The sequence below is a fragment of the Somniosus microcephalus genome, chromosome 27, assembly GCF_052327205.1.
Source record: "Somniosus microcephalus isolate GS21.2 chromosome 27, FLI_Smic_1.0, whole genome shotgun sequence".
Taxonomy (NCBI): Eukaryota; Metazoa; Chordata; class Chondrichthyes; order Squaliformes; family Somniosidae; genus Somniosus; species Somniosus microcephalus.
Window position 1 is genome coordinate 11810426 of NC_141013.1, and position 12448 is coordinate 11822873.

At 45.7% G+C, this 12448-nt stretch overlaps 1 protein-coding gene across 1 annotated transcript in view; it reads left to right on the plus strand.

Annotated features, from left to right (window-relative positions):
- The window catches only part of chd2 (chromodomain helicase DNA binding protein 2), a 97202-nt gene that overhangs the window by 44520 nt on the left and 40234 nt on the right, over positions 1-12448 (plus strand). Inside the window, exons 11-18 of the mRNA XM_085968960.1 lie at positions 8-85; positions 932-1021; positions 2393-2583; positions 4566-4754; positions 6893-7055; positions 8085-8237; positions 10272-10343; positions 12287-12436. Coding sequence (XP_085825086.1) covers positions 8-85; positions 932-1021; positions 2393-2583; positions 4566-4754; positions 6893-7055; positions 8085-8237; positions 10272-10343; positions 12287-12436 — 1086 coding nt within the window. The remainder of the gene's footprint in view (positions 1-7; positions 86-931; positions 1022-2392; positions 2584-4565; positions 4755-6892; positions 7056-8084; positions 8238-10271; positions 10344-12286; positions 12437-12448) is intronic.

Sequence of the window (12448 nt, forward strand, 5' to 3'; positions counted from 1 at the left end):
CACCTCCTGGCAGAGAGAATTCGACATCTGGGAACCCAGCATGAACGTGGTTGTCTACATCGGTGACGTCATGAGTCGCAATACGGTCAGTGCTGCGCCTTGCTTACAAACATTTGGTGGAGAATCAGGAATGGTGGGAGTTTGAAATCGCGGGAAATGCCCTGCCGGTTAATCAGCATCTGAGAAACTGGCTAATGTCTCGAGTGGGGCCATTACTCAGAACTCTCGTTGCAAACGCCGTTTGTTTTCCTCCTCTAGATCCATGGGCTCAGCGCGCCCTTCAGTACTCAAACTCAGCTTCATTTCCATGGGATCCGGGTGTTAGTCAGTTATCAGACTGGAATATGTTTCCATGGGATCTGGGTGTTAGTCAGTTATCAGGCTGGATTGTGTTTCTGTGGGCTGACTGTGCTTATGTTAGGATAATTGCCCAGATGATGTTTTTTTACTTTTCTGAGCAGGCTGTTTGAAAGTGAGGACAGCACAGTCAAATGCCATTTTTGTCTTCGCCTGTTGTCTCCTCGCACGTTTCCCCCAGGGGTTGTTGGCTAGTGATTGGGGTTTGAGAGCACCAGCCAGTTTCCCCCTCGTTTCCCCCCTCGTTTCCCGCCCCCCCACACACCCCAGGAGCTTGGAAACACGTTGCTTTTCGCTGCGATCAGATAACAGACCAGAACCGGGGACCTTTCAGTTCTTTGTCGCTCAGCTGCTCCCTGCCTTCACCAGTTGAGGGATCAAGGAGCTAATTTTGCGCTTTTTCTGAATGGCAGTAGAGCCTGAGTTTGCTTGACATTCCCTATCGTGTGCTTTATAACCAGTACATGGTTGGTGGACACGCTTGCAAAAGGGCCATGACTCTGGGCCTATTGATAAATATCATTGTATGCCTGTTGGCCTCGGACGCACCGCTAATGAAAGCTTTCTATTTCAGATCCGGGAATATGACTGGCTACATCCTCAGACAAAGAGGATGAAGTTTAACGTACTGATAACAACATACGAAATTCTGCTGAAAGATAAGGTAATAAACCACAGGCACTTACTGAGAATTTGGGAACTTTCCCACAAATAAATTTTTCCTCCGTATTTCTCTCTTTCCCCCCCCCACCCCTGAGACATTGGCTCTGTTATTTGGATACAGTTCCAAAGGTGCCAGTCTGTTAAATGAACTCTAAATCCTTCTATGGCCAGTGTCTTTTTCCTTAATCAGTGCCATCCTAGCTTAAGTAACCAAGCACCTACATAGGAACAGGAGTAGGCCATTTAGCCCCTCAAGCCCGTTCTACCATTGTGAGATCATGGCTGATCTGTGAATTAACTCCATATACCCGCCTTTGCCCCATATCCCTGAATACCTTTGGTTAACAAAAAGCTATCTCAGATTTAAAATTAACAATTGATCTCTTCCCTGACACTCGCCTCTGAGTCAGAAGGTTGTGGGTTAAAGTCCCACTCCAGGGACTTGAGCACTTAAAGTTAGGCTGACACTCCAGTGCAGTGCTGAGGGAGTGTTGCACTGTCGGAGGTGATGTTAAACCGAGGCCCCGTCTGCGCTCTCAGGTGGACGTAAAAGATCCCGTGGCACTATATCAAAGAAGAGCAGGGGGAGTTCTCCCTGGTGTCCTGGCCAATATTTATCCAACAACCAACATAACAAAAACAGATTATCTAGTCATTATCACATTGCTGTTTGTGGGAGCTTGCTGTGCGCAAATTGGCTGCCGTTTTTCCCACATTACAACAGTGACTCCACTTCAAAAGTACTTCATTGGCTGTAAAGCGCTTTGAGACGTCTGGTAGTCATGAAAGGTGCTATATAAATGCAAGTCTTTCTTTTTTCTTGTCACGTGACGCTGGTGAATGCTGTGAGGGCAGTTAAGCAGGAGAAGAAACGAGGTTGGTAACCAAGGGGCATAAATTCAGAATTAGCATAAAGGGAGTGGGTACAAGGAATATTTTCAGGCAAAGGATTGAGAGGCTATGGAATGCTTTACCACAAATGGCTGTTGAAGCCAAGTTGGCCATGAGATTTAAGCAGGAATTAAGCTGGAAGGAGAAAAATATCAAAGGATATGGGGAAAGAGCAAATAATTAGGTTAGAATAGAAAGCTCTGACATGGGGTCGGTAATGGCACAGACCAATGTTCCCTCTAATTTTGTTTGGCCCTGCACGGCCCCTTTAAGAGACTGCGTGGGTCATTCAAAATATTGCGCCTGTGTGGTTTTTGTAATGAAAAGCTGGCTGTGCGGGTTCCCTGGAGCGCTGCATGGCCGCACAGCTTACAGGGAACATTGGCACAGACACCATTGGCTGAATGGCCTCCCTCTACTGAAATTCCTCTCATCAATTGTTATTAAAGCTTTTTTTTTTCTCCCCCCTTTTTCTAATTAGACTGTTTTGGGGAATATAAACTGGGCCTTCCTGGGAGTGGACGAAGCTCATCGATTGAAGAATGACGACTCCCTCTTGTACCGGACTTTGATCGACTTCAAGTCCAACCATCGGCTGCTGATAACAGGGACACCCCTGCAGAACTCGCTGAAAGAGCTGTGGTCGCTCCTGCACTTCATCATGCCCGAAAAGTAGGCCAGTCCCTCTGCTCTGAAGCAAAAGCGGAATGCTGCGGATGCTAGAAATCTAAAATAAAAACAGAAAATACTGGGAACACTCAGCAGGTCAGGCAGGACTGCAGCAGTTGAAGAAGCCGGCTCGCCATCACCTTCTCGAGGGCATTTAGGGATGGGCAATAAATGCCGGCCTTGCCAGCGATGCCCCCACATCCCAGGAACAAACAATTGTTTTAAAAGAGTTAACGTTTCAGGTCGATGACCTTTCGCTAGACCTAGACACTCGTCCCTTCGTGGGAACAAGTATAGCTTTGGATTATGGTTTACAGCAAGGCTTTGCTAACGCCCCATAGAAACATAGAAGATAGGAGCAGGAGTAGGCCATTCGGCCCCTCGAGCCTGCTCCGCCATTTAATGAGATCATGGCTGATCATCCAAATTCAGTACCCTGTCCCTGCTTTCTCCCCATATCCCTTTAGCCTTAAGAAATATATCCAACTCCTTCTTGAATATATTTAATGAATTGGCCTCAACTGCCTTCTGTGGTACAGAATTCCACAGGTTCACCACTCTCTGGGTGAAGAAATTCCTCCTCATCTCAGTCCTAAATGGCTTACCCCTTATCCTTAGACTGTGACCCCTGGTTCTGGACTCCCCGCCATCGGGAACATCCTTCCTGCACCTAGTCTGTCTAGTCCTGTTAGAATTTTATAAGTTTCAATGAGATCCCCTCTCATTCTTCTAAACTCTGGTGAATATAAGCCTAATCGACCCAATCTCTCCTCATACGTCATTCCTGCCATCCCAGGTATCAGTCTGGTGAATCTTCGCTGCACTCCCTCCATGGCAAGAACGTCCTTCCTCAGATAAGGCGACCAAAACTGCACACAATACTTAAGGTGTGGTCTCACCAAGGCCCTGTACAACTGCAGCAAGACATCTTTGCTCCTGTCCTCGAATCCTCTCGCTATGAAGGCCAACATACCATTTGCCTTCTTAAGCGCCTGCTGCACCTGCATGCTTACCTTCAGCGACTGGTGCACAAGGACACTCGGGTCTCGTTGCACTTCCCCTTTTCCCATCTATTGCCGTTCAGGTAATCTGTCTTCCTGTTTTTGCCACCGAAGTGGATAACCTCGCATTTATCCACATTGGGCAGATGCATGGCAAATGCAGTATAATCACCCAACCTGTCCAAATCATACTACTGGAGTTTCTCTGCATCCTCCTCACAGCACACACGCCCACCCAGCTTTGTGTCGTCTGCAAACTTGGAGATATTACATCTAGTTCCCTCATCTAGATCATTTATATATATTGTGAATAGCTGGGGTCCTAGCACCATCAGCCTAATCACATTCACACTGAGACCTGCTCCACAGGCACGGGGACTGCCCTCTAGCACCTCATGCATGCTCAAACCCTTTCATGTATGAGCCTATTCAGTGAGCGTCATCGGGCTTTTTAATGGCCAAACTCAATCCTGTCCTCGTGTACTTCCAGCGGGTGTTGCTCGATAGCAGTCAGGACTGGGAGGCTAGGCTGATTGCTTTCCCCGTTACCCAGCTGTGATTTTATGTGAAGTTAATATTTGCGTCGAGCTTAAATGACTTGCCTAACTTGTGGTGTAAGCAAAATAAATGGAGGGTCCATGGGATACAAATTACATCCCACAGCTCTTCATTATGTATCCTCTGGGGAAAAATTTCCAGGGCTGTGGGGAAAAGGACAGGTGGAGTGGGACTGATTGGATCGCTCTTTCACAGAGCTTGCACAAGCACGATTGTCTGAATGGCTTCCTTCTGTGATTCTCTAATACATTCAGCCCCAGGACTTAAAATCACAGAATCTGGACTGGCATTCGAGTGCGGTGCTGAGTGAGTGCTGCGTGGTTGGAGGTGCTGTATGTAGTCATACTCTAAAGTTGTTGCTTCTCTCTGATGCATTGAGAAGGTTAAGGCACACACAGTTGACATCTGATTTTTTTTTCTCTCTAGGTTTGATTCCTGGGAGGACTTTGAAGAGGAGCACGGGAAGGGGCGAGAAAATGGTTTCCAGAGCCTCCACAGGGTCCTGGAGCCCTTCCTGCTGCGCAGAGTTAAGAAAGATGTTGAGAAATCGCTTCCTGCCAAAGTTGAACAGATTCTGAGGGTGGAGATGTCAGCCACACAGAAGCAGTATTACAAGTAAGAGCTCAGCCACTGTAATGGGAGTAGCCCAGGAGGACAAGAGGAAATGGTGAAGGCCCAGAGTCTGACTTTTTTTGTAAAATAAGTTGTCTTTTTTCCATCCCTCCAATTATTCCCCCACCCCCCCTGCTTTACTGATTTCTGCAGTTCTCAGGTGCTGGGCACTCTTCAATATATCGCTCAAGTGGCCATTCTCCTGCTTTGAGTGTAGACAGTAAGTGTCAGCAGGCTATTTTACTATGGAGGACATCCACTATGGAAGCAAGATCTTGTCTTCATCTTATATTCATACCCGGGAGTGAAATCTCTGGCTCATTTTCCTCTTTTCTCCACACCTCCCCCCCCCCCCCCCCCCAATAAGAACATAAGAAATAGGAGTAGGCCATTCGGCCCTTCGAGCCTGCTTCGCCATTCAATAAGATCGTGGCTGATCTTCTACCTAAACTCCACCTTCCCGCCCGATCCCCATATCCCTTGATTCCCTTAGTATCCAAAAATCTATCGATCTCTGTCTTGAATATACTCAACGACTGAGCCTCCACAGCCCTCTGGGGCAGAGAATTCCAAAGATTCACCACCCTCTGAGTGAAGAAATTTCTCCTCATCTCAGTCTTAAATGGCCGACCCCTTATCCTGAGACTGTGACCCCTGGTTCTAGACTCCCCCACCCCACATTTAGCACGGGACCAGAGATTAAATCTACGGCTTCGTGGTGTCACCCAGTAAGGCGTCAGTGGAACCACGTTTTGTCATCTTTGCCCAGCACTAAATAGCGAGCCCACGACCTGTCATTCATCCAAAATAAAATGGATTGCTGAATCATTTATTAACCATCTGGATTCTGCTGCTGCAATCACTGCTGTTTGCGGATCACAGGAGCCGGGTTATGAATCCCCTGAAGTGCCACTTTCAATACCTTGCAACAATTTACCTTTTTGCAGCAAGCCTCAATTGTGGAGGAGGCTGGGTACACACTGTAGCCTCTGTATAATGAAGAGATTTGTAACAGCAAGCCTTTCAGCCAAATGATTCAGTACTTGTGATGCTGTGGCTCCGTGTTCCGCTCCCACTCCCAATGGTTGATGTACTGGTCACCGCTTCACCAATACAGTTGTCCCGTGCTCTACTCAACCCCTACCCCAAACACATTGAGCGAGAGACAAACACACAGTCATCGACATCACTAGATTGGTGAACAGTGAGCCGCTGCCTTGAGAGTGCATGGGGAACATGTCTTGTGTCCATTATAACTCTGCTTTCAATAGAACCTGCACTCATTTCTCTCGCCCTGAAAAAGAATAAATGTATCAGAAAGGGTTTAGAGAAGACTGACCAGGGTAACTCCGGACCTCGGGGATGTGCTGTAAACAGAGGCTCAAGCGACTACACTTATTTTTGCTGGAAGAAGGGAACTGAGGGGAAATCTAATACAATAGCAAAATACTACGGATGCTGGAAATCTGAAATAACAGCAGAAAGTGCTCGGAACACTCAGCAGGCCAAGCAGCATCGAGGAGAGAGAAACAGAGTCAACGTTTCTGGTCGAACCTTTCATCAGACGAAGGGTCCCCGACTCGAAACATTGACTCTGTTTCTCTCTCCCCGATGCTGCCTGACCTGCTGAGTGTTCCTAGCACTTTCTGCTGTTACTTTTGAGGGGAAACCTACTTCAGCTCTCAAGATACAGACAGGGTTGAAGTGAGCAAAGTATTTAACTCGGACACTGAGCAGAGGACACAAGTATAAAATTCACAAGCGTTGAACGATTGTACACATCATTTTTCCGCACAGGATCGTGGACACGTGGAACATCCTTCCAGAGAAGTTAATGGGCTAAAAGGGAGCTGGATCTATTTTGGTTGAAAATAGGATTGAGGGTTACAGAGATATTAATAGTATTGCTTGATAATTTTTTCCCAGTGAGGTAGGGGAAGGTATCTGGGGGGCGAGGAAGAGTCTACGATAGAATAATCATACATGAACTCTGGATGGAGTGAGCTTGGTGCATCAATTAGCCATTACTTTCTTGGTAACAATGTTGGTTATAGTGAGACAACTGTGTGTATTTATGGGGAACTTGGGCTGCAGTTTAATCGGGGCTCAGTGTTGTGTACTCATGATCTCTCTTGATACAGGTGGATATTGACGAGGAATTACAAGGCGCTCACCAGGGGAAGCAGGGGGTCTTCATCGAGCTTCCTCAACATCATGATGGAGCTGAAGAAATGCTGCAATCACTGTTACTTGGTCAAACCGTGTGAGGAGAACGAGAACCTCACCAACCAGGAAGTGTTGCAGGTGGGTGAAACTTTTGTCTTTGGAAATCTTCGCACCCCCAATGCACCTTATCACATACAGACCTTTTAAATGTGGGTGTCTCAGAAAAGTGAACATAAGTTACAGGAGATAAGTTGCTTATTATATTATCTACATTTACCCTCAACACTGCTGGTTATCGCTCAACTGGAGGAACGGCCAACGTCAAATTTCTTCTATTGAAATTGTTCTTTCCGCTCTCATTTTCTTTGAGATCCAAATACTTTTATCTGACACTCACTTCGTCCTCCTCACCTCGAGTATCCAACCACTCCCTCCTCCCCCCACAGCAAGCCTGTTTTGTCTCTAGTTTCTGAATGCTACTAAGGTCAGTGCTCCACTCCTCATCCCTCCCTCTTTTTCTCTCCCCTCCAATTGCCAAACTGCTAATTCCTGGTTTACGTTATCTTTTTTCCTTTGAACATTAGTGCTAGCCTGGACTCCTGCCCTTACCAAGGTTTCTCAATAAAAAGAATCAAATGTATTCATATTTTGCAGATTTCTGTCAGTTTATGATGGTTGAAGGGATTGTGTATTAAACTACAATGGCATTGATGTATACCAGCACGGTTGTATATCTGCAAATGGGTTTAGGCAGAGATGATCATTGTAGTCACTTGATTTTTTTTTGAGTTCTGTAAATATCGCTTACTGCGTTACAGAACCATGGCAGATAGATGGAGTTAAAATATAGATCATCAGCCATGATATAATTGAATGGCGAAATAGGCTCGAGGGGATGAATGGCCTCCTCCTGTTGCTACGTAATTGGGGCAAAGTACTTGAGATTGAGGGTGAAAACTTCCTCCATACACGGAATGTAGCAAATTCATAAACTTGTTCTTTGTAATAATTTACAATCGGGCTCAATCATGCACAATCCTCCCTCTCTTTTCCCCCCCCCCCCCCACCCCGTTTATTAAATGGGGTGATAGAAAAAATATCCAAGTGTGATACAGATCTATCAGTTTCCCAACAACAACTGTTTTTTCCTGCTTCAATTTATCGCAGAACCTGATCAAGAGCAGTGGCAAGCTAATTCTTCTGGATAAGCTGATGACCAGGCTTCGGGAGAGAGGCAACCGGGTGCTTATCTTCTCTCAGATGGTCCGAATGTTGGATATCCTTGCTGAATACTTGACCATTAAACACTATCCATTCCAGGTAAGCTTGATGGAGAATTCCAGAATGTTAACAAGCCCGGGAGATGTTGAGCAATTCAAAACTTGACAGAAATTAGGATCTTGTTGTTTTTGGTCAGTACAATTTTTCCATGTGCAGATCTCTTGTGATTTATCTTTGCGCTTGTCAAGATGAGTGATGGAGGGTTGTTAGCGCTGGGTAATGGAACACTCGCTGTTTCACGCACCGCAAGGCTCTACAGATGGTGGTGAAAGCTGCACAACATACTATAGGAATTAAACTACCTGCTGTCCAGGATATCTACCCCGAGAGGTGCCGGGGGAAGGCCCTGAGAATCATTAAAGACGCGAGCCACCCCAGCCACAACCTCTTCGCCCTGCTCCCGTCCGGTAAGAGATACCGAAACATACGGTCTCGTACCAGCAGGTTTCGAAACAGCTTCTACCCCCAGGCCATAAGACTCATTAACGTATAATTTATTATTATTTATTACTGTTATTTATTATTACTGTATTTCTATTAGTATTTTATCATTGTTATGCCATATTTATTCCAATGTTGGGAGGACTCGTAAAAATCAACATTTCATTGTGCAGTACACACGTCTGCTGCATATATGACAAATAAAATTGAATTTAATTGAATTGAATTAGTGTCAGAATCGAGCACATCCAGATTGAGAAGCTCCCTCAACTCTGCCATATCAATGTGCTTCAGGTCAACATCAGAAGAGCGCTCTCTATTACAAGTGAGATATTTTTCCATTTGCCACACCAGCTATCCTAGAAGCTTAGAATTTTATAGAAAGAACGAACTCGGGTTTGTACGAACGCCTTTCGCGACCTCTGGATGTCCCAAAGTGCTTTACAGCCAGTGGAGTTCTTTTCAAGTGGAGTCACTGTTGTTGGAAATGCGGCAGCCAATTTACACACAGCAAACTCCCACAAACAGTGCACTAACTTTGCTCTGTATGTTGGACAGTCCTTATTTGAGCAACATTGTCACACCTGCAGCTGCACACTTCCACCAGAGGCTTAAGATTCCTCTGTTGATACCTACTGGATCATGAATGCACTCTGAGACAAATTTGCTTTTTTGCCCTGACTTTCTGTGGGTAAAGCAACAGGAGATCCACTGGTGTTTTGAGCAGAGCATTGGTCCCCCGCTGGCCCCTGAGGGACACCGTTGTTTACGTCACGCGGGTCCAAAACCGACATCGATTAAACGCCATTTCCCCCATTGCTGTCTTGTTTTCTGTCCTTGAACCAGCCTCCCTTCTCTGTTACCACAGCGCCGTCCTCGCTCTGAGTGAGGCTGCAGTTAGTGCTGACGTTTTGTGCTAAGGGGCCGTGTCCACTGGGAGGTGGATTGAAGCTGCTGGAACTCATTTCGCCCTGGGCTTTTGCAGGGAAGACTTTGATCTTAGAACCCGGGTCCCAGAGGCCAGAGGCCAAAGGTCAAAGCCGAGCCCACCTCACCACCCAGCCCCCCCCCCCCCCCCCCATTATTATTTTAATGATGACTGACGTAAGAAAACTACTCGGCACTTGGTCTGAGTATTAAACAAGGCTTTAATCAACTGTTTTTCAACATGGAGATCTAGTTGTGTCCTTCACTAGTTCCTGTTAAGGAATGTCCTGCACAAGCTGGGCCCATGCCCGAGTATTTATACTCTCCCTGGACAGCGCCACCAGCAGGCTGCCCAGTATTATTACATAAGTCATTTTCACATGAATTACAAGATTCATGTCAATGACGTCTTATCATAGCCGGTTCATGGAGAATGAACCTGGAGCCATGCCAGTGGACAGCGGCGCTGTTGTTGGCCAGGCTTGGTTGGTAACTGTGTGACAGGCCTGGCAACTCCTCTTGCTGAGGTAGCGCTGTGACGCACACCCTTCAGGAGCTGTTGACTAAGCACATTTGCATAGACCAGGATTATTTTTGGACCGAGAATCAGAATAAAAATAGATGAGAAATCTGCACTTCCTGTCACAGTTTATGGCCGGTCTTTGAGCATGCACTTAAGATGTTTCTGTTTTTATCATGTTGCAGCGTTTAGATGGGTCTATAAAAGGGGAATTAAGAAAACAAGCTCTGGATCACTTCAACGCAGAAGGGTCTGAGGTAAGGAAGTTGATTTACACCTCTGCCAGTCCCAGATCTACGACGCCTAATTTGAGCCACACCACTTAAAAATTACATAGTAAACCCTCACTTGTTCTGGGATTGTTTAGTGAACCCTCGCTCATTCTGGGATTGTTTAGTAAACCCTCGCTTGTTCTGGGATTGTTTAGTAAACCCTCGCTCATTCTGGGATTGTTTAGTAAACCCTCGCTCATTCTGGGATTGTTTAGTAAACCCTCACTTGTTCTGGGATTGTTTAGTAAACCCTCACTCATTCTGGGATTGTTTAGTAAACCCTCACTCATTCTGGGATTGTTTAGTGAACCCTCGCTCATTCTGGGATTGTTTAGTAAACCCTCACTTGTTCTGGGATTGTTTAGTGAACCCTCGCTCATTCTGGGATTGTTTAGTAAACCCTCACTTGTTCTGGGATTGTTTAGTGAACCCTCGCTCATTCTGGGATTGTTTAGTAAACCCTCGCTCATTCTGGGATTGTTTAGTAAACCCTCGCTTGTTCTGGGATTGTTTAGTAAACCCTCGCTTGTTCTGGGATTGTTTAGTAAACCCTCGCTTGTTCTGGGATTGTTTAGTAAATCCTCGCTTGTTTGATCCAGGTTTGAGGCCGAATCATTACCCAAATCTTCCAATCCAGGCTGATCGTCTTAATTTCCATCTCTCCTGCTTTACACACACATACACACGCGCGACCGGATCTTAGCAATTTAAAACCAAGATCACTTCTCTTGGTAACTTAATGCACAATTTATCGCTAAGAGTTTATCCTCTGTAAATTGTTTTTCATTAGTTATCCTTGATCAATAAATGTTATCGAGCGGGGACTTCACTACATAGACTGAAGGAGTGGCACTGGTTGCCAGCAGTAATTTTCAGAGACGTGTGCTTGTGCTTAGCCCTGTGTGCATACTTCAGTGGCTATGGTTGGCAGGGGGGCCAGTACATGCAGTTCTTGCTTTGAGTCAAGAATTCACAGGAAAGAAACTTGAGTCAAAAGGATTGGTTTACCATGGGCCAGCCTGGCCCTGGCACAGCCTCACATTACGTGATACTTGCACTGCACAGTTGGCCTCCTGCCCCATTTACTGCTGCTTTCATTTTCCCACAATTGCTTTTCTTTCCGAAACCCATTTAAAAAAAAAAAAAAAAATCTAAACTGAACTTGAATGACCTTATTTAAACTCCGGCCTTTCTTGCCTCTCTTTTAGCAATACTACTGTGTCCATTGTTCCTCTCCTAGTTCCTCCCATGTTCCTTCTATGATCCAAGAAGACCATCCTGCACACTCTTCCTCCTCCCTTGCACCCCCTTTGTGTTAAAAATAAGATGCATCACACTGTCTCTGTGTTATTGAGGCCATACAGAGCAGAATATGGCCTCAATAACACAGAGACAGTGTGATGCATCTCATACCTGTTCAATCCCTGATCTGGATTCTCTCCCAGAACCTCGCCTCCCTCAGTCTTGCCTCTCTCCTACAATTTTCAGGGATTTATAACTTGACATTCCTTATTCACATTTTATACTGATTTACCACATCTGCCCTTCTGCTTTTCAACCTTAAGTGGTGTCTAGCACTGTGGGCTTTGGCCCTTCAGCCAGGTTTTTCAATCGAAAAGACTTCAAGCATGAAGAGCCCTCGGATATGTTGAATCATAGAATGATACAGCACAGAAGGAGGCCATTTGGCCCATCATGCCTCTTTGGTAGAGCTATCCAATTAATCCCACTCCCTTGTTCTTTCCCCATAGCCCTGCAACTTTATCCTCTTCCAAGTATTTATCCAATTTCCTTTTGAAAGTTGTTATTGAATCTGCTTCCACCACCCTTTCAGGCAGCGCATTCCAGATCACAACAACTCGAGGTAATTAAAAAAAAATCCTCTGTGTGGGTTAGTGTTGATTTTTATTTTCTATCTGTCTTTTCAGGACTTTTGCTTCCTTCTTTCTACAAGAGCAGGAGGGCTTGGGATTAACCTGGCCTCTGCTGACACTGTGATCATCTTTGACTCTGACTGGAATCCTCAGAATGACTTGCAGGCTCAGGCTCGAGCTCATAGGATAGGCCAGAAGAAACAGGTCAGTTCGTAC